Genomic DNA, 19,228 nt, shown 5'->3' on the forward strand with positions numbered 1-19,228 from the left:
AAAATCTGTTTACTATTTATGTGATAAGGGAAGTGTTTGCTGTAGCAGCAGCATACAGATGGCCCAAGTGTATCTTGTATCGGTCTCCTCTTCCATTGGCGTGAAGAAGTTTCATTTTGAGAGACCAGATGCTGGTGAATGTTTCTTCTGTGGGATCTGAACAAGTGAAATGTCTTGTACATTCCATGAAAATGAAAGCTTGGAATAGAGAATAAGGCTACCAGATTCCTTGGAGACTTGCTAAATGCCTTTAGTAAAAGCTGAAATATTTCTCAAGGTCCATTCTTGCATACTGGGGAAGCTAGGAGGTGCAGCAGAAAGTGCCGAAATGACTTTCGTACTTATATGTGAATGCTCTATTAAATGAGCAACTAGAGATGTGAAGACCCAGGAAAAAACTGGAAAAATTGGGGGTGGGGAATTTTTTTTTCTGGATTTCTTTCCCCAGAATGGGAAAAGTTGAGGGAAACCTGTTCCCCCGCCCCCGTGGTAAAATTCTTCCTGTGTCCTTCCTGCACAGAGAAAACTAGCACATTGGGGGGAGAAATTTTAATCTACCTGCTCCCTGATCTACTAGTGTTCTGTATGTAGAAACCTTTTTTTTAACGTGGGAAGCATTACAAATAGGTTCTACGCACACCATCGCCCGCGGTCGAAGGAAAGTTACATGATTTTATTGAATTTATTTTATTTGTTTAACAAAATCGATATACTGCTTGAGTGCAAAAGTGGCTTTAGGGAAGTATGAATGTGTAGGTCAGCCTTGAGTCTGTTTTTAAGCTCTTAAGATTTTCCTTAAGCACTAAGATGTCTGCTAACTTTCCAGAATGTAACTTGTTGCTAAAACATGGCAACCCAATACACATGTTAAAATCTTATTCAATTGCTTGTTAATGCCAGCTTTGGAGTACATTTCAGGGGCTTCTGGATGGGTTTTTTATTTTTCAAAAAAGCTTCAATCAATTATTTGATAGATAAAGTAAGGAAATGTATAGCAAGTCCCTTGGCTGTTCTTCAGAGATGTTCCAGCTTGTTTTTTGTTCACAGATTGCTTCTGTAAATGTTGTGTCTTTGATTTTCTCCCCATAGTGGAGAAGCTAGTGTTGTACATAAGAATGGCTTAGCTACTGGCACGTAAAATAGATGATCATTTGATATAAAATAGGGCTTCTTCACACATTTGGGTTAAATCCAGAATTGTCATTCTGCAAACCAAAAGGCCCCTTTTGTTTATGGAAGGGGCTTGGATCAAGCAGAGGGAGAGTAGGTGGTTTTTGCCAGTTCCTCCTGTAGCCCCCATGCTATTCTGAAGAGCCCCCCAACCCTCTGGAGCATCTTTTCATGGGGCTCCAGGAGAAAGAAAAAAGCATTTCCATTCCCTTCCTCTAACAGAGTGTTGCATAAACGGAAATTTGCTGAAAGTCAGGATCCCACCCTCTGTTTAAAGATATTTTAAGCATACATCTAAAGATGCAGAAGTGTGACTGTTACAGTGCACATTTGGCAAACACTTGTATCACACTGAACACTCATCAGAGACTAGAGTTTGCAGTGGCTCCCTGTTAAGTGTATCACCAGTAGCAAACCTGGATTTACCTTGCATAATGTTTATGACACTTTTGATCTCTAAATCCTACAGGCTGTCTTTCCTGCTGGCCAAAGAAGAACTCAACTTAAATGTGCAGCATGTAATCATTAATGGTTGTTGTAAGGCATTGCCTCTATGCAATACCAGGCAAAGCAGCCAAACCAGGTCCCTTTTGACCAACATCAGTAGCCTAGAACGCCTGCATGCCTATCACTGTCTGCCTGATGCGGAGGTGCCAGTCCACAATCCAGCCATGGACTCTGCAGAGACTTCAGTGTATCCCTTGTCCTCTTCACCCGACCAGAACCAGCACATGCTCACAGCTTCCACCCTCACTTTTCTGAAATCTCAGTCAAAACTCACAGCTGCTGTGGTTTGTCTCAATGTATCAAAGGTTCAGAAACATTCCAAACCGGGCCTGTCATGGAAGGAGTTTCGAGGCAAACGGGAAGCCCCCTTGTCTGTAGAGCACATTTCCAAGGAATGTGAAGCACTGTTAAAAGAGTTTCCATTTCTGGAGAGCTTTCTTCTTACCATGTGTGAGCCCCTGCAGGACCCTCAGGATGAGGGAAAAGCCATGGCTAGTGGACTTTGTGGCAAGTCTTATGTTTCTTTGCTCTTCCTGGGATTGCATTCTGTTATGGCTGTTGAGGTGTTAATGGAGATTTTAAAGCAAGCTCTCGATGCAGGGGACTGGCCCAGAGCCCTGAAGGTCTTGGATCTCTACAGCCAGGATATGGAAGAGCTCATCACGGTGCGGGATGCTGTCCTGAGCTGTGCTGCTGCTGATGGTAAAAAAAAAGCATATTTAAAAAAAAAAAAAATCTTGCAGAATGGAAACCCAGGACTCAATCCTCTATGTTTGAGAGGGAAATAGAAATTGTGTTGAGGCCCTTTGGATGCAATTGCCAAACCACTGAATCTGAATCTTGGGCCCATGAAGTCTCCTCTAGTAGATTTGGAGCTATACAGATCTGAGATGTGGGCCTCTTTGGGGCAGGGTGGAGGTAGAGTAGAAATGGGGAAAAAAAATCCATGTTCTTCTCCAACTGTTGATTTGTAAAAAGGAGGGAGAGGCAGACAAGCTAGCAATGGCTGAAGCTTAATGGGTAGAGCACATGCTGAGCATTCAGAAGCTGCCAGGTTCAGTCCTTGGCATCTTCAGATAGGGCGTGGACAGGCTCCTGTCTGAAATCTTGTAGAGAGCTGCTGCCAGTCAGAATTGGCAGTGTTGATCTGATTCAGTATAAGGCAGTCTTTGATGTTCCTAATAGTATTGTTGCTACTGTATTTTGTGTTACGTTATCTAGTTCTGGAGTTAACGTTATGTAGTTAATATATATAATGTGTTAAAACTGGGCTTCAAATCTCTGGTGTGTACTTCCTTTCCAGGTAAGGATGGTTGGCAATACCTGTTCCGAGTGAGAGATGCCATGCTGAGGAGCAGATTGGCACTGCGCTGTCTGGATAACTGGCCCCTGGAGGCTTGTCTAGAAATCTTAGCTTACTGTGCTTGTGACCCTGAGGTGCCTGAAGAACTCAGATCTGATCTGCAGAGCAAAACGAGAGAGCTGCAGGTTTATCAAAAGGTAACAAACCATTTTATTAAGGATAGAACATTTTCCCAGGTGCTCTGGCTCCCTTTGCTTGCTGAAACTGGAAATAGTTTTTGTCCATAAAGAAAGAAATCTTCCTTTGAAAAGTATTTAAATGCCTCTCTCTTCTGATCCTGATCATGCACTGCTGGCTCCAGTTTTGAGGTGAAAGTAGAAATAGTTGCACCAAAATTTGAGGCAGATCTTTTTTCCTGGTCAACTCACTCACATAGCCCCACATCGGGTTATCATCCTCTAGCAGCTCAGGCAGGAAATCTCTGTTGTCAGTTTGAATGCTGGTCTTCCTTTCCCTCTCAGCATCTCCTTTGTTTCAGTTTCAATTTCCTGGCAGCTCATGCAGATGTCTTACTTCCTTCTCTGTCTTTTGTTGCTTACTGTAGTATTTTCTACTGTTTTTCCCTCAGCTTTTTTACTTCAAGTTCAGCATTTCTCCTTCTCTTTTCACTATATAACGGGGGGGGATTCACTGTACTTTCAGCTTTCTTTCTTTTCCCACCATCTTCCCTTCTCTTCTTGTCTATGAGCCTAATGGGAAAGAAGAAGAAGCTCGTCACAAGAGGAGCCAAAGAATCTTGGGAAAAGTGACAAAAGTGGCTAAATCAGCAGCCTCTCTCCTGAGGCACACTGAGTGCCTGATCAAGGATGCTGCCACAGAGTCGACCTAATCACAGCAGGCAGCTCCTTCAGAGGCATTGAGGGCAATGAACCTGACTCTCCCAGAGCTGGAGGGGACAGAGAATGCCTCTATATGAGCCACTCCCCCACGCCTCCCAACATAAGTGAGAGCTCTTTCTCAGTATAGGAGTTGGAAGGCATTACCATCGATGACGGCCAAAGGCCCTCAGCAGACTACATGAGTGAGATTCATTATGCCCCTTCGGGAGAGCTGCGCTGTTTTGCACCTTTGGAGTTTTCTAGACCCCTTCCCCTCCTAAAGTGGTTGCGTATTCGGGGCTCAGAACTGAAAACCCTAGGTCTCCCTTGTCTCTAGGCTTTGTCAAGGCAACTAAAGAGGCACTTGTTAAGGAGGCAGATGGTCACCAGACGCACAAGTCCTGGAAGCATAGGAAGTGGTCTCCCTTTCCAGTAGGTTACTCTTCCTTATCTCCCCACCACCACAGAAGTAAAACCAAGAGGTCTCATAAGAGAAAAGCTTAGAAGGAAAAAACAGGTCCCCAGAAAACTCTTTGGAGTTATCTCCTGGGGACTCACCTCGATCTAGGATGCCAAGCGGGGGGGGGGGGACTTCCCACCATATCAGATGGGAGGGGTGCCACAGAATCCACCAATACTGTACAAGCAGTAAACATCCCAGAAGGTGATGTTACTGTTCCAGACATTAATCCTGCAGAGTCTGCCATACTCTCTGAGCCCACCCCTAGTGTACTGCTTGGGAGGGAGGAGGGACAGTGGAGTCCCATCTCTGACTAGGAGTGTGCACTCTCCCCTGCTCCTGAGCCATACTTTTCAAAGAACAAGATTATGGGCCACTTCTTCATAAAGTCTTTTCTACCTTAGGACTAAAATATTCAGAGCAGAACCCAGAAGAACCCCTCCCCTTAAAGGGGCAGCATTAATTTCTCCTTTGGTGATGTCTTCTAAGTCCATCCCATTACCTGAGTCATTTAAAAGGTGAAGTATGGTGGAAGGGGATGTCCCCTTCACCAATACAAAACACACAATGTATGCCAGTGTGCTAACTTAACAAATAAGGCTGCTGTCTCTCTCTCTGGTGCCCATGGCTTGCCTCATGTAGATCTCCCAAGTAATGGCTGACCCAAATGTGAGTGCTACCAAATTGTGACCATATTGTGTAAACTGATGAGACCCCAGGAGTTTATGTCAGCACTCACTTTCACAGCCGGGAATATGGTCACTAACGTGGTTGCTATGAGAGCCCTCTGGTTGACTTAACTGGATAGTTAACAGTGCTTCTAGAAATAATCTGGCTGCGGCTCCTTTCATAGGATTCAGTCTTTTGGGGGGAGAAAATTTACATAAAATCCTTGTTGAGACATAACACAAGCTATACCTTCAGCCTTGCCTACCCCCCAAAACATAAGCATCCTTATAAAAGACCTTATTCCTTTCGCCCCCAAAGAGGAGGTTTTCATTACAGGAACTTTTGTGAGCAGAGACCAGCCTGAACCAGTTCATGAAACCAGAAACGCAGCCTTCATCAACCCCAAGCCTGGCCCCAGACAGCCCCATCAGGGAAATAAATTCTGATGCCAGGCCCCAGAGGTCAGGGGCAAGCTGCAGGACTTTGCCCAGGTTTGGCAGCAGATAACATCAGATGTATGGGTAATACACACAGTATTTCAGGGATTCAAACTGGAACTCTCTTCCGCTCAAATCATTTCTACCCCACACCAGTCTTCAAGGACTGCGTCAAGGCTCACAACAGGTTTGTTTTTAATGTTTTTAATTGTTGTAAACCGCCCAGAGAGCTTTGGCTATGGGGCGGTATACAAATGTAATAAATAATAACATGTCACAAGAAATAGAACACCCCCTATTGGGAATGATAGAGCTGGTCCTAGTGGGGGAGGAGGGGTTGGGGGTCTACTCCTGCCTGTTCCTAATCTCCAAGCAGTGGGGGCCTCTTGGGCTGTGTATAACATCAGGTCCCTCATCAATATATGTTTCACAGGTGGTTTCGTATGGAAACATTAAAGACCATCGAGGAGGCATTATAAAATTTTCTTGCATCCATAGATCTCATGAGGCCTACCTCAATGTCCCAGTATTCCCGGCTCATCAGAAATTTCTCAGATTCACAAACAGACATTTTCAGTACAAGGCAATGCCATTCGGCTCACCTCAGTAACTTATGTGTTCACTAAACTCATGATAGGCTTGGTGCCACGCCTTAGGCAGCAAAAAAGTCACATGTATCCATATTTAGACAACCTCTTGATCAGGTCTCTGTCACAATTTCAAACACAAGGAGATCTTCAGTGAATACTGCAGTGCCTGAGGAGTCACCGGTTCCTCATCAATGTTGAGAAGAGCCGCCTGGCTGCTCCCATCACCTAATCCACCTGGGGGTCCTGATAGACACCTCCGCAGGGTTTATCACTCTGGCCTCAGACAGGCTAACTAAGTTTTAATTCACAGTCCAGACTCTTATAGTCTGCAGTTTTTTGGCATATATGAAGAGCTTGGCTCTGTGTGTGAATTCCTGTTCTTGTGTATAGATTTAATCCCATGGGTCAAGGCTCACACCAGATACCTACATTGGCTCTTGCTTTCTCCCCAGGAAGACAGCAAACAATTTCCACAAGTTTATACTCCTGCCCACAGCTCTTAGGCAGTCCGTCAAATACTATACTGGCATCTTCTCAAAGGAGTTCCAAACAAATTTCTGCAGTGAATCATAGTCATGACAGATGCCAGCTTTCTGTGCTGGGTGTCCCACTGTTTGCACCACATTGCCCAGGGAACATGGGGCATGGGAGAGAAAGGGCATCGCATAAATTGACTGGATCTCAGGGCAGTAGTCCGAGCCCTCAAACCCTTCAGGAACATACTCCTTCACAGGCATATCTTGGTTTTAACCAACAATGCCTCAGCCATCACATTTGAATAACAGAGTACTCCAGATCGCATTCCCTTCAGCGGGAGGAGTAGGGCATCATGGAATGGATGGAACAAAATTTGGCCTAGCTGACAGTTCAGCACATCAAGGTGAATATAACAGTGGACTTTCTCAGCAGGCATGTGATCCTCCCAAGGGTTGGGCCCTCAGCATCATTCAAACTCATCCAGTCCCAACTGGGCCACCTAGTCCTTGTCCTCTTTGTGTCTAATCTCAACCATGAGACCCCATGCTTATCTGCCAGGTACCAATCCCTGGGAGTGGAGGGAAGGTGTGCACTCAGCACCCTGTGGCCCCTGGGCCTCCCCTTCACTTTCCCTCCAACTTCACTTGCTGCATGAATACTGCAAAAGGGCAGGGTAGAACAAGCAGTGAACATGTTGGTGGCTCCTCAGTGAGCCAGGAGACCATGGTTCTCTGGCATTTTACACCAAGCCTTGTCTCCACCACTAATGGTTCCTCTATCCAAAGATATTCTCACTCAAATGCCCATCAGGCATCCAGATATGGGGTGGCTCAACCTAGCTGCCTGGAGATTGAGCAGCAGATACTCAGCAAGGCAGGACTTGGCTCCAGCAGCCATAGATGCCATGTTAGCATCCAGATGGGTGGCCACTAACAGGTCACATGAGGGGATGTGGAAAGCATTTGTCATGTGGTGGAAGAGGAAAAGTGTGGACTTTCAGAAACCTGACACTCTACACAGTTTACATTTTTTACAGAGGGCTTGGACCAAGGTCTTAAACCCAATACCTAGAAGTGTCAACTCATGGCTCTTTCTTCAGTCTATTCCAGGTCAGGACAGGCCATGCTGTCCACTCATCCTCATATTACGTACTTTTTAAAGGGGCAGCACTACTTTCTCCGCTTGATACAGGTTTTCTTTATGCAACCTTCACAAGGTGCTCAATGCCCTTACTACAGCCCCATTTGAACTTCTGGCTTCAGTCTCCCCAAGACTCCTGGCTCTCATGGTAGCTTTCCTTATAGCTATCACCGCGGCCAGGAGGGTGGTGGAACTGAGCACCTTGATAGTTCAGGGCAACCTCCGCATTTTTCATACAGTCAAAGTAATACTAAGAACTAATCCTTCTTACATCCTTAAAGTTAATTCCATCTTTCATAGGTCTGAGGTACTGGTCCTCCCTTCCTTTTCGCCTTATCCGTTCATATCCATCTGAAAAGTTATGACACAAATTGGATGTGAGGTGGGCACTTAAAATTTACATTAAGCACACCAAGACATTTAGGTTGAACATTAGTCTGTTTCCTTCCATACCTCCTCCATGGAAAAGGGGAGGGGGAGGCCCAATCAGCAACCATTGCCAAATGCATCAGAGCCTGTATTGCATTAGCTTACAAATCCCAGCAGTTTAGGGCTGCTGGTCACATTACAGCCCATTCCACCAGGGCAGCTGCAACTTTAGCCAGCATTGCAGAAATCTGCAGAGCACCCACCTGGGCAGTGCCGTCGACATTCACTAGACATCAGTGGACACTTATGGTTCTGCTGAAAAGGCCCTTGGACGGCATGTTCTCCAAGCCGTACTATCTTCATAGTGAGCAGAGCTGCAATTTCCCACTGAAATGAACTTGGACTCTAGTAGGTCCCAATGTAGGGCTATGTGGGTGAGTCTGCCAAGAAAATGGAACATTGTTCACTTACTGTGAAAGGTCTTTTTCTGGCAGATGAAACCCACATAGCCACGCCACACCCTGCACTCATCCACTCACTGCTGCAACACACAGGTTCTTACCATTAGGTTTCGGTGTTAGTGCGTTTTTTGTAGGCATGGCCCAGTTTCTATGTTGTTTCTAAGGTTTAACTCCACAGGTACACACAGTCTTAGGGTTGGGCCAGAATGGAAACAAACAAAGGAGATGATTGAGAGGGAAAGGAGGAGAAGTGTTCAAATTGACAATAAGAGATTTCCTGCTTGGGCTGCTAGAGCCTGATAACCCATTGTGGGGCTATGTGGGTTTCGTCTGCCAGAAAAAGACCCTTCACGGTAAGTGACCAACGTTCCAATCTGATGTTTTCACATTCTATAGTTATAGATCAGCCTTCCCAAACCTGGTGGCCTCCAAATGAACTTCAGCTCCCATAATCCCTGACCATTATCCATGCTGGCTGGGCCTGATGGAAGTTGTTGTATACCTACATTTGGAGGGTACCAGGTTGAAGAAACCTACAATCAACCTTCTAGATTAAAGTCTATAGAAAGCAGGTAGGGTAAATATAGGATTACTTAGGAGTAAGTTCCATTGGTATCAATGAAACCATTGTGTAAGCATGTTTGTTATGTTTATAGTCTCCTTTTCAGACAAGATTAGCTCCTAAAGCGGCTTACAATTAAAATCCATCACAAGATGCAATAAATAAAAGTAAATGTGTGTGTGCGTGGTAGGAAGAGGAAGGGTGGTGTTTCCAGCTCACTGTTCTAGGTTTGCGTTCTTCACTCTTGCATGTTGTGTTGTTCTTGCCATAGCCTCCCTCGCTGCGTTTAAGATAATGCGGCTTAGAGAGGCTTAAATGGGTTTGACTTGTACACTTAAATCTGATCTTCACCTATACTCAGTTCTGAATAAATGTTAGGAATTTACTTATTATTCATGGCTGGCATAGGAGTCTGTGCCCCCTGAGGCAGGCAGTATGAGCCACTGCCACAACCCCATTTTTCCTGCTGCTGCCACCACCACCTCTCCTCCTCTGTCTCCTCTCCCCCACCTCCCTGCCACACTCTGAAAAAGTACCAAGGAGGTCCTTCTTCAGAGTGAAACATTTGGGGTGAGTTGACCAGGAAAGCACTTTTGGTGCTGCCACTACATGGCTTTTGTTAAACTTAGGTAAACAATTACAATTTCATATTTATGTAAGTTTAAATAGAACTTCTAGCCTTAGTAGCAAAGTGGTGACAGCACAGGCGCTTTTCTGGCCACCTCACCCAGAATGCAAGCCTCTGAAGAAGGACCGCTTGGCCTTTTCTCAGAGCAAGGTAGCAAGGAGTGCTCCACAGAAGCCATAGGTGGCACTACATGAAGCTTCTTCGAGGGCCTGCCGATCCAGCCTGGCAGCACCCAGGAGGCCCAGTAGGACACCAGTTTGCTATCCCCCATGAGCCCGCTGTCTGAGATGATTGTCTGAATTTGATTGAGCTGCCCCTGTGAGCAACCTCTTGAAGAATGGTTTTCTAAAATTCCGACCTCCGAATTTCCCCAGATAAGCTTTGGGGAGGGAAGATGAGGTCTTGAACTCTGGGAAATTTATTCATATGAGGCTTCATTAGGACTCCTCTGAGTTTCCTGTAGATGAGGTGTTATATCACTGGGTGGATGGTATCCCATGGACTCTTTCTTCCGTGATAGGCGAGAGTCATAGGACTGATTCCTCCAAAGCACTTTCACATGATCTAGTTTTCTGCTTAGCAAGACAATGCAAAGTTGGTCGGAGGTACAACGTTTCTACGGGTAGCAGGTGATCTAGGGTGATTCCTTATCCTCCTTACACTTCTCCCTTTCTTCTCTCCTTTGCAGTCATATTTTAATTTACAAACTTATTTGGCTAGGAACTGTTCTTTTTTGCTTACCCTAAAGTGCTATAGTACATTGATAGCATTATATAAAGGTGGGTGATAGCTTTTCCTGTTCTTTTGGAAGCAGCCCGCTTCTAATTTAGATAATTCCTGGTTCAGTTATCTGCCTTGGTCCTTCAAAGAAGAAAGAAAGAAAGAAGGAAGGAAAGAAAGGGCATGCTAAAGAGGCTATTCAATTTGTTTTATTTGGTCAGATTCTAAGTCTGCAAGATGCCACACTGTGGCAAGACTGGCAGGACCTGAAAAGAGCTTGTACTGATGAGCCCCAGACCGTTGTAAGGGTGATTGTGGCAGCAAAGGTAGGACATCATTTTCTCTCTCTCAGAAGCTTGCTCCTGTAGAATACCTAAGTTTTCCCAGATTTTTTTCCCCAGCCCAAAAATCTATCTAGTCCAGCATCCTGTTTTCTCCTGGTGACTAACCAGCTGCTTCTGGGGAACCCACAGTTGGGGCTTTCTTTGCTGGCCATAATGTAGAAAGGGACTGTGTCTTTTAGACCTGTTCTTTCCTTGCCCAGCAGAGAAGTAACTTTTCTTCTTTCTGCAGAATAAGTTGATAAGTCTTGCAAAGAGCTCTTCTCTCTTAAGCTTTTCTCAGATTACAGTAAACGGAGTGATGACAATACAAGAAGAGTTGTTTGTCTTTATCCTAGGATCATGAATTATGTGAAGAATGGGGAAAACTGTATCCTGTTCCAAGAGATTATTTGATCAATCTTCACCGAGAACACCTCCTTCATTTGCTGGAAATGGGAGATATGGAAAAGGCTTTGCAGGTAACCACTTTGTTTTTCTGTTTCTGATTTGTAAAAACATGCATATATTTGTAGTTTATGGGACACTTTGCACATTAGAGGGAAAAATTAGTTTCTTTATTCACTGGGTGTCTCCATGGTGACTTCTGTGGATAGGTGTGTGTGTTTGAGCAAATGAAAAGCAGGTGCCTATCACACTTATGGCTCCTGAGGATACAAATGCATTTCCCTTCCATGCATTACACTTGGTACTTACAGAGGCTTATAGTGAACAAACAGGAAGTCGTCTTTCTCGTAGTCCTTCTCAACGGGCCTTAGATCTTTCATCTTAAAAGGAGCAGCTGTAATAACTTACTGGATCCCAATGTATCCAGTTATTTAGATCCAAGCAGAGTGCTGCTGTGATGCTTATTAATTGGTGATACAAAAAAGTATTGTGGCACCTTACAGACTACTTGCAGAGAGAGACATTCAGTAGGTACAGTCTGTGACACTTCTGTGCAAAGCGCACAAGAGCATAGTAATAGATCACAAGAGCAGTCATTGGCAAGAATATTCTTCTTGGCTTTCCCTTGCTCATTTTGACACTATTGTTGGGGGAGGGGGAGAGAATGGTGATCTCAGTTGAGAGTAATAGCAGCCATACGTTTAAATATGTAAACCATTTTGTTGATTTTTTAAAAAATATTTTTTTACAATACTTTGGAGGAGGAGTAGGGAACCTGGGGTTTTCCACATGGTGCTGAATTACAACGCCCATCTTCCCTGATCATTGACTAGAGGGCCCCAGGCCAAACATTGTTCTCCCCCTCCTGATTTCATCCTCACAACAATATACAGTAATGCTATGAACTTAATAATAATAGTAAATTTTGCAGACTTTGTAACATGCAGCACTATTTTTAAGTAAAGCTATTTGAATATGTACAAAGAACATATAATATTTTCTTTGGTTGGATTTGACTAACACACTATTTAAAGATGCAAGAGTGACCCTTCTGTGCCATAGTAGGGACCTGTTTCATGTGGCACTACAGTGGTGATGGTGGGGGAATAGATGCAGTGTGACACTGGTTCCGAGTGGTGAAGCAAGAATTAAAGTATTGGTGTAAGCATGTGTCTTGTGTCTGGGGCATTAGTGTCCAGTCTGTTTTGGACAGAGGTACATTTGCCTGAAGGTTTAGGTTTGCAGCTTGAAGGTGCTCCTAGATCCAGCTTTCTCACTGGAGGCCTAGATGTCCTTGGTGACATGGAATGCTTTTTACAAGCCTTGGCTCATCCATCAAGTGCAGCCATTACTGGACAGGGATAGCCTGACCATGGTGATCCATATTCTGGTATCCTCCTGGATTACTATAATGTGTTATATGAGAGGCTGCCCTTGAACATTTTGGAAGGTCCAACCAGTGCAGAATTCAGTTGCTAGAATTTTAACTAGTACAGCCAGGTTTTTTCATATAACTCCAATGTTAAAGAATTGCATTGGCTGCCTATTTGCTTCCAAGTGCAGTTCAAGACTCTGGTACTTTTCTTTAAAGCCTAAACAGCTTGGGACCCAAATATCTGAAAGGGCACCTCTCCCCAAATCAACCTACCTACATCTTAAGATCTTCTGCTAAGGCCATGCTCCAGGTGCAGGGAAGTGAGTCGTGTAAATACAGAGGGGACAGATTTTTTAGTAATAGGGTCCTGGCTTTCAAATGTTGTTCCTGAGGTGTACCTAGCACCTGCTTTAAGATTTTAAACACCAGGTCAAACTTTTTATATTACCCAGAATTTTAAAACTTACCTATGTCTCGGTGTGTTTTGTAATTTTATTTGCTGTCTTATATGATTTCCTGTATTATAACTGATATTTATTATGTACTGACTTAAAATCTCTAATTTGATGAAGCACAGCGAGGAAGGAAATTTCTGATTTAGAGCTTTGGCATAATTTATTGCTTTATAATAAGAATAATATTGCTAGCTTAAAAGAGATTGATTATAAAGGTTTTAAAGTGAAAAATATATTAAGGAACTATGTTTGACTAGAAACGAAAGTAACAGCTGCTGAGAGTTTGTGGTTTAGCTTGATCAGCAGTTGCAGATATTGCAATGTAGCAGAAAGAAATGAGAAGTATGCGAGGATATTGGATTGTCTAAGTAACTTGTGTTATTTTCCATGTAAACATGATGAAATAAAGAGGCAAGGCCCAGATGCATCTAAAGGGGCTAGGCTAAAATACATGTTGCTACATGCTGAAAGGGAAGGGGGCTGGATATGGACAAAGCTAGAAGGGAAATGGGCTGGATATAGATGAGTCTAGATATATGATGTAAAAATGATTATAAAAAGCTGTGCTGTGATTCGGGAGAGTGGGTCTTGATTTTTGCCTACTGTCCCAATGACGCTATTGGTTTGTGTGTTGTAGCAATAAACTCTGTTCCTTGAAGCACCTCAATTTGTCTGAAGAGTTTTTCCTTCCACAACAGCATAGAACTGTGATAAACAAGATCATAATTTTAGGTAGCAAAAGTCTTGAGCTGGCACTGTAAATCATTTTATGATCTGAATTGTCGTGTGTGCTTATTTAATCTTGTTGTAGCTCTTGCAAAGGATAGAAGATCCAGACATTCAGCTTGTCATAAGTGAACAGTGTCTTGATAAACATCCCAGCCTGGCAGCTTCTCATTTCCTTGCAGATTATCTCACAACGCACTTCTACAGGCACTTAACAATTATGCGCCATAATGAAATTCAGGCTCTTTATATGGGATCAAAGGTAAGCAGATGCAAAATTCTCAACTGGGTTGGTTGAGTTTTGGGTTCTTCTCTCAAATAATGGTAATAATTTGTCTTCTATATCCAAGGTCTTACTGACTCTTCCTGAGCCTTACCGTGCTAACTACTCGCATCTGTCCTGTAAGCCACTGCTCATGTTGGAACAGCTCTTGATGAACATGAAAGTGGATTGGGCAGCTGTGGCTATACAGACACTACACCAGCTCTTGGTTGGGCAAGAGATAGGCTTCACTGTAGAAGACATTGATGCTTTGCTCTCCAAGTATGCCGGGAAAGCCCTTGACTTCCCTTTCTCGTTAAAAGAGAAGAGATCAGGTGACTAAATTCTGGAAATCTCCAGTCAATGAAGATGTTTCCACTGCTCTTTAACCAAATGTTACAGATTCTCAGCTTGTAAAACAGATTAGGAATGCAAGTGGCTGCCACTATTGCCAAAACTGGTTTTGACTACTGACTTGATTTAAGAGCCCTTGTGCAACTCCATTTCACTTCTAATGTTCTAGCATTGCCACACATCACAGTACTACTGTCTTACTACTAGTCATAGTGGGTCTGTGTTTCAAAGGGAAAGATGCAGTAAACAAAACCATTGTTTCTCCCAAGTTCCTTCTGTTAAATTCAACTTTTTGTATTTAGAAAAAAAAATTAAAAGGGTAGTATCCCTACATTTTTAAATATCACTCTTTCCCTCCCCCCCCCACTTAGATGCCAACTCTGACCCTTACATCTAGTGTGCATGCTGGTGGGTTAGTTAATTGTTTGCACAAAAGTTGTAGTCGCTTGAATCACATGTGCTAATCCAATTTGGGATGAATGGTTTTTATGCCCTTCTGGGAGTAGATTATTCTAATCTTCTTTGCAGGTAAAAAAGGTTGACCATTATCTTACCTGCTGTCTTCTTTGTCTTAGATTCTGTGATTCAGATTCAAGAGAGTTTGTATCGGGGATCTGAGTCTGACACCTTGTCCAAATCAGAATCAGCAGAACAATTTCCAGTTAGTTTTCCTGGTGAGAGAAAAAGGTCTAATGGCCAGATACCTGCATTTTTTCCTCTAACCTGTTTTGGTCCTATTTGTTGCTCTTGCTGTATTTAAAAAGCATTATAGATGTTCTTTTTTATTTTAGAGTACTTCTGGCTTAAAAAGAAATTACAAAGATAATGTTGTTTGATTTGGGGCCTCCCTTGACTATAGTGAATATAAATATAAAAGATGAATTGAACAACCGATGGAAATCCAAATTTTATTAGTGTGCAGGCATTCCCTAAAATGCCAGAAACTGAGCTGTGAGAACTAGCCTTTTATTTTAACTTTTCCACTATTATTTTCTATGGAAGAGTTTGTGTCATATAGAAACCAGGAGAGTATTTATGGTATGTTGTTTGCTATCTAGAGGTAGCCATAAACATTTTTATTAGAAAACAAAACTTTTGTTCTTAAGATTTGCCTGAAAAAGAAGTTCACAAGAGCATGTTCTGTTGGCCCACAATGTGAGCATTCGGTAATGCTGCAGATATTGGTGACTTAGGCCATAGCCCACCTAGGCCCAGTGGAGCATACTTCCTCCGCCTTCATGAAGCCCTTTTCTAGTTAAGAGTGCTGCTGGTGATGACCTCATCACTACTGTGCAATGCTTATTCTGTTGTTGGTTTGGAAGAGTTACAAGAACAGAGGTCATTCTCTACCCATCTCCAGTTCTTTCTAAGGCCTTACTTTTACAAATAAGTGCCCTACTGGCCTGGGATTTCTAAGCACCCAGACATCCCAGAAGGACGCTATCTTATACTCTGACCATTAGTCCATCCAGCTTAGTATTGTCTACACCACTGTTCTTCAACCCTGGGTCCCCAAATGTTGCTGGACTACAACTCCCATCAGCTCTGACCATTGGCTAAGCTAGCAGTGGATGATGGGAGTTGTAGTCCAACAACATCTGAGGACCCAAGGTTGAAGAACATTGGTCTACGCTGACTGGCAGCAGCTCTCCAGGGTTTCAGGCAGTGAAGTCTTTCCAAACCTACCTGAAGATGCCAGGAATTGAACCAGGGACCTTCTGCATGCAAAGCAGCTGCTCTGCCTCTGAGCTATGGATGTTTCACCACAATGGGGATAGAGGTGGATGGTTATTACACAGGGTGGTAGTGCACTGTCTTTCCCATGCCAACATATGTACCTCAAGCAGGTTCTCCTAGGAGGGGTATTGGGGCCTGCATTTAGGGATAAAAACATTGACCTTTGTTCTCTGAGATCAGTTCTATCTAGTGCTAGAACTGACTACATGTTTCATGTGCTCCATAGTATGTGCAATGCAATAGACATTGACTCATCTTTAACCTCCTGTTCACAAGTAGCAGAACTTTGAAGATTTAAGAGTCCTAATCTGCCTTCCAAATGGTAATAAGATGATTTAATTGCAAAAGGCAGTGGGCATCATTAGAATAATGAAGATCTTTCTGATGTCTGCCTTGGCTAAACCGCATTCCTTCAGAATTCATCTTATAAATGTTTCCCCTTCTATCTCTGTTACTACCTATACAGCTGTTGGAAATTGTTGCAGCACATTGGGTTGTATCCAACACTGTAGTGCACAGTTCCACTTACGCAGCAGGACTTCGCCTTCCTCTCCACTCCCTGCGTACCCTCCAAGTCTGTTCCTAAAAGTCCTCCAATGCTCTGGAGCCGTTTTCGAGGATGCACCAGGGGCTGTATGGGTGAGAGGAGAGGAAAGCTCCATTACACAAGCAGATGTCGGCTGTGCTAGCAGAACAGCAGTGGTGGAGATGGCCCACTGATGCAAGAAATCCTCTGCATTCTCTTGTCCATATAGGGTAGCAGTAATTCAATGCTCTGTTCTGTTTCTTCTTTATCATTAAGATCCAACACAGTCTTCCAGCCTGAGAGAGAAAAGCCTACAACAAACTCTCTCCCCTCAGGAGTTTGTGCCACCAGAGAAGCCCCCACCAAAACAGCAATGGATTCCTGATGAAACTGAAGTCACATGTATGGTTTGCAAAACCGAACGCTTTACGATGGTAAGGGAGCACCTGTCCAAAGTTCAGTATGTGATGAACAACAATAGATGGGTTTTCATACACTCAGATCAGCTTATGGCAGAACAGCTAAAAGCTGTTGGCATATAACTGGAGCTCTTGAATGGGTGTTTTCTCCAGTTTCCTGTGGGGCAGCTAGAGCACTCTTGTCAGTCATAATAATAATTTATTGGTTGTCTTTTCCAGAAAAGTGAAACTCAAAGCTATTTGCAAAAATAAACATTAAAAATGAGTGAAAAAACAAGGATATAAAGACAAGCAAAAATACACAAATTACACATATGAAAGGATCCAAAACAACCCCACCCCACTAAAAAATAAGCAGAAAATTAAATGGTAACTGTTGAGATGCTGTTGCTCCCTTAAAGATCCTCCTTTGTGTCTCAGTTTAATAGGCGGCATCACTGCAGACGTTGCGGAAGGCTGGTGTGCAGTTCCTGTTCTACCAAGAAAATGGTGGTAGAAGCCTGTCGGGAGAACCCAGCTCGTGTGTGTGACCAGTGCTACAATTATTACAACAAGGAGTGTTCAGCAGAATTGCCCCATGATACAGCCATGTGTGTAAACGATCTTTCCCCATTTTTATGTATCTCGAATGGTAGTTTGGGATGTCAGCTTATGAATCGTGTTTAGTGTATTTTGTAGGTTTCCCCCTTGAAACCTAACCAATAGGAGAGAGCCAAGTAGCTGGAGGATCAACAGTTCATACAGTTTCTCAGTTCATAATGTAAATGGCTATGCATAGTGAGAATCTGCTAGTAATATTATATATATTAGGTGAAAGATGGTGAAGATGTTTTCACGTGTAAGATATATCTATCGTTGTTTGTGCTCTAATTAGATATTTCATATTGAACACAATCTTTAGCTTTTGTCTGTGTAATTAGTTTTGCCTGTTCCTGAGGCTTGCTGTATTGAATGTAACTTTTCAAATCGTGTTAGAAAAAGTACAATGCATCTTTGTTTTCCTCTCTTTGTAGTTCAAAACAGGAGGGTCAGGATCAAGAAGAAGGTGAGGAGAACAACATTTTGTTGGCTTGTACTACTAGAGGACCGAGTTCATAGATGTCCATCTTATTCTCTTAGTATGTTCTTGTGGGTAACATTGGCGAGTCCTGGGGCACCTCCAAATGCATTGCGGCATGAGCTCTCTCCTGTGTTGCTCCAAGGCTAACACAGCTACACTTTTTTAAAAAAAACCAGGGGAACAGATTTATTCTAATTGGGCCAAACTACTTGCTGGAAAATATGGCAAGCTTTGGAAACCATCACATCTTTTTCATGTGTGGGCAGAAGACTCCTTAGGCTGGAAATCCTTGTTACATTTTTAAATAGCCAACTGATCCAGCAGCGCAGGAGTGTGGAACCTGAGGCCTGGGGGCTAAATACGCCCCTCTAGCTCTCTATCTGGCCCTCAGGATGCCATGGCGCCCTCTCCACAGGCCACAGTACTGACTGGGTTTTTGCCTGGTTAGAGCTATCTTTGGACTCTCATAATACCTCTTGCTTGTTTGGATGGAGGCTAGAGGGGATAGTGTGAGTGGGTGTAGAAACTATCCTGCTGTACAAATGTTGAATTAATGTTCATTGTGTTGTCCACTTTTGTCTCTGGCACATGGCCTCAGGAAGGTTACCCAAAAGGGAATGCGGCTCTCGAGCTGGAAAAGAAACAGGTTCCCATCCCTGCCGTACAGATTATAATCTTCTGTACTGAGCTAGGTTATGAAGAATATTCATGTTTGGGGGGGAAAATAAAGTTTCCTGTCTTTGTTTCTTTTAGGATTTATATCAGGTGTGGGGAACCTTTCGCCCTCCAGATGTTGCTAGACTACAACTCCGATCATCCCTGGCTATTAGTCAAGTGTGCTGGGGTTTATGGGAGTTGTAGTTCAGCAACACTGTTGATTTATATCCTGTCTTTTTACAAAATTTTCAAGGTGAATAATAAAATGACCCAATCAAGTACCATGATAATAAAAGTGCCTCAGATAAGCCACAATGGCCAGTACATGTGGTAAGATCACTTAAATTAATAGATGAGGAGCCAATAAAAAAAAACTTATGAATTTGGCCTTCTTATCATACACTCCATGGTAACATGGGATCCAAAGGTAAATAGCGATTTTTAAAAAGTAGATAAGTACTTGCAATGAGATACCATATATCCAACAAATGGAATGATTTTCAAGTAAGTAGCATTTTGGGGAAGCCTGTGGTGCTAGAACTGTTTTGTTCCTTTCTC

The 19,228-nt window shown here is 43.3% G+C and overlaps 1 protein-coding gene across 6 annotated transcripts in view; it reads left to right on the forward strand.

The window, feature by feature from the left end:
• ZFYVE26 (zinc finger FYVE-type containing 26) overlaps window positions 1–19,228 on the forward strand; it is an 88,313-nt gene that overhangs the window by 39,150 nt on the left and 29,935 nt on the right. For all 6 annotated transcript variants that reach the window (XM_061611061.1, XM_061611064.1, XM_061611065.1 and 3 more), the window contains 10 exons: window positions 1,640–2,379; window positions 2,981–3,177; window positions 10,593–10,697; window positions 11,051–11,173; window positions 13,741–13,917; window positions 14,006–14,252; window positions 14,847–14,945; window positions 16,811–16,968; window positions 17,374–17,543; window positions 17,967–17,998. In XM_061611061.1, coding sequence (XP_061467045.1) covers window positions 1,640–2,379; window positions 2,981–3,177; window positions 10,593–10,697; window positions 11,051–11,173; window positions 13,741–13,917; window positions 14,006–14,252; window positions 14,847–14,945; window positions 16,811–16,968; window positions 17,374–17,543; window positions 17,967–17,998 — 2,048 coding nt within the window. The remainder of the gene's footprint in view (window positions 1–1,639; window positions 2,380–2,980; window positions 3,178–10,592; window positions 10,698–11,050; window positions 11,174–13,740; window positions 13,918–14,005; window positions 14,253–14,846; window positions 14,946–16,810; window positions 16,969–17,373; window positions 17,544–17,966; window positions 17,999–19,228) is intronic.

This window comes from Rhineura floridana, chromosome 2, assembly GCF_030035675.1.
Source record: "Rhineura floridana isolate rRhiFlo1 chromosome 2, rRhiFlo1.hap2, whole genome shotgun sequence".
NCBI lineage: Eukaryota > Metazoa > Chordata > Lepidosauria > Squamata > Rhineuridae > Rhineura > Rhineura floridana.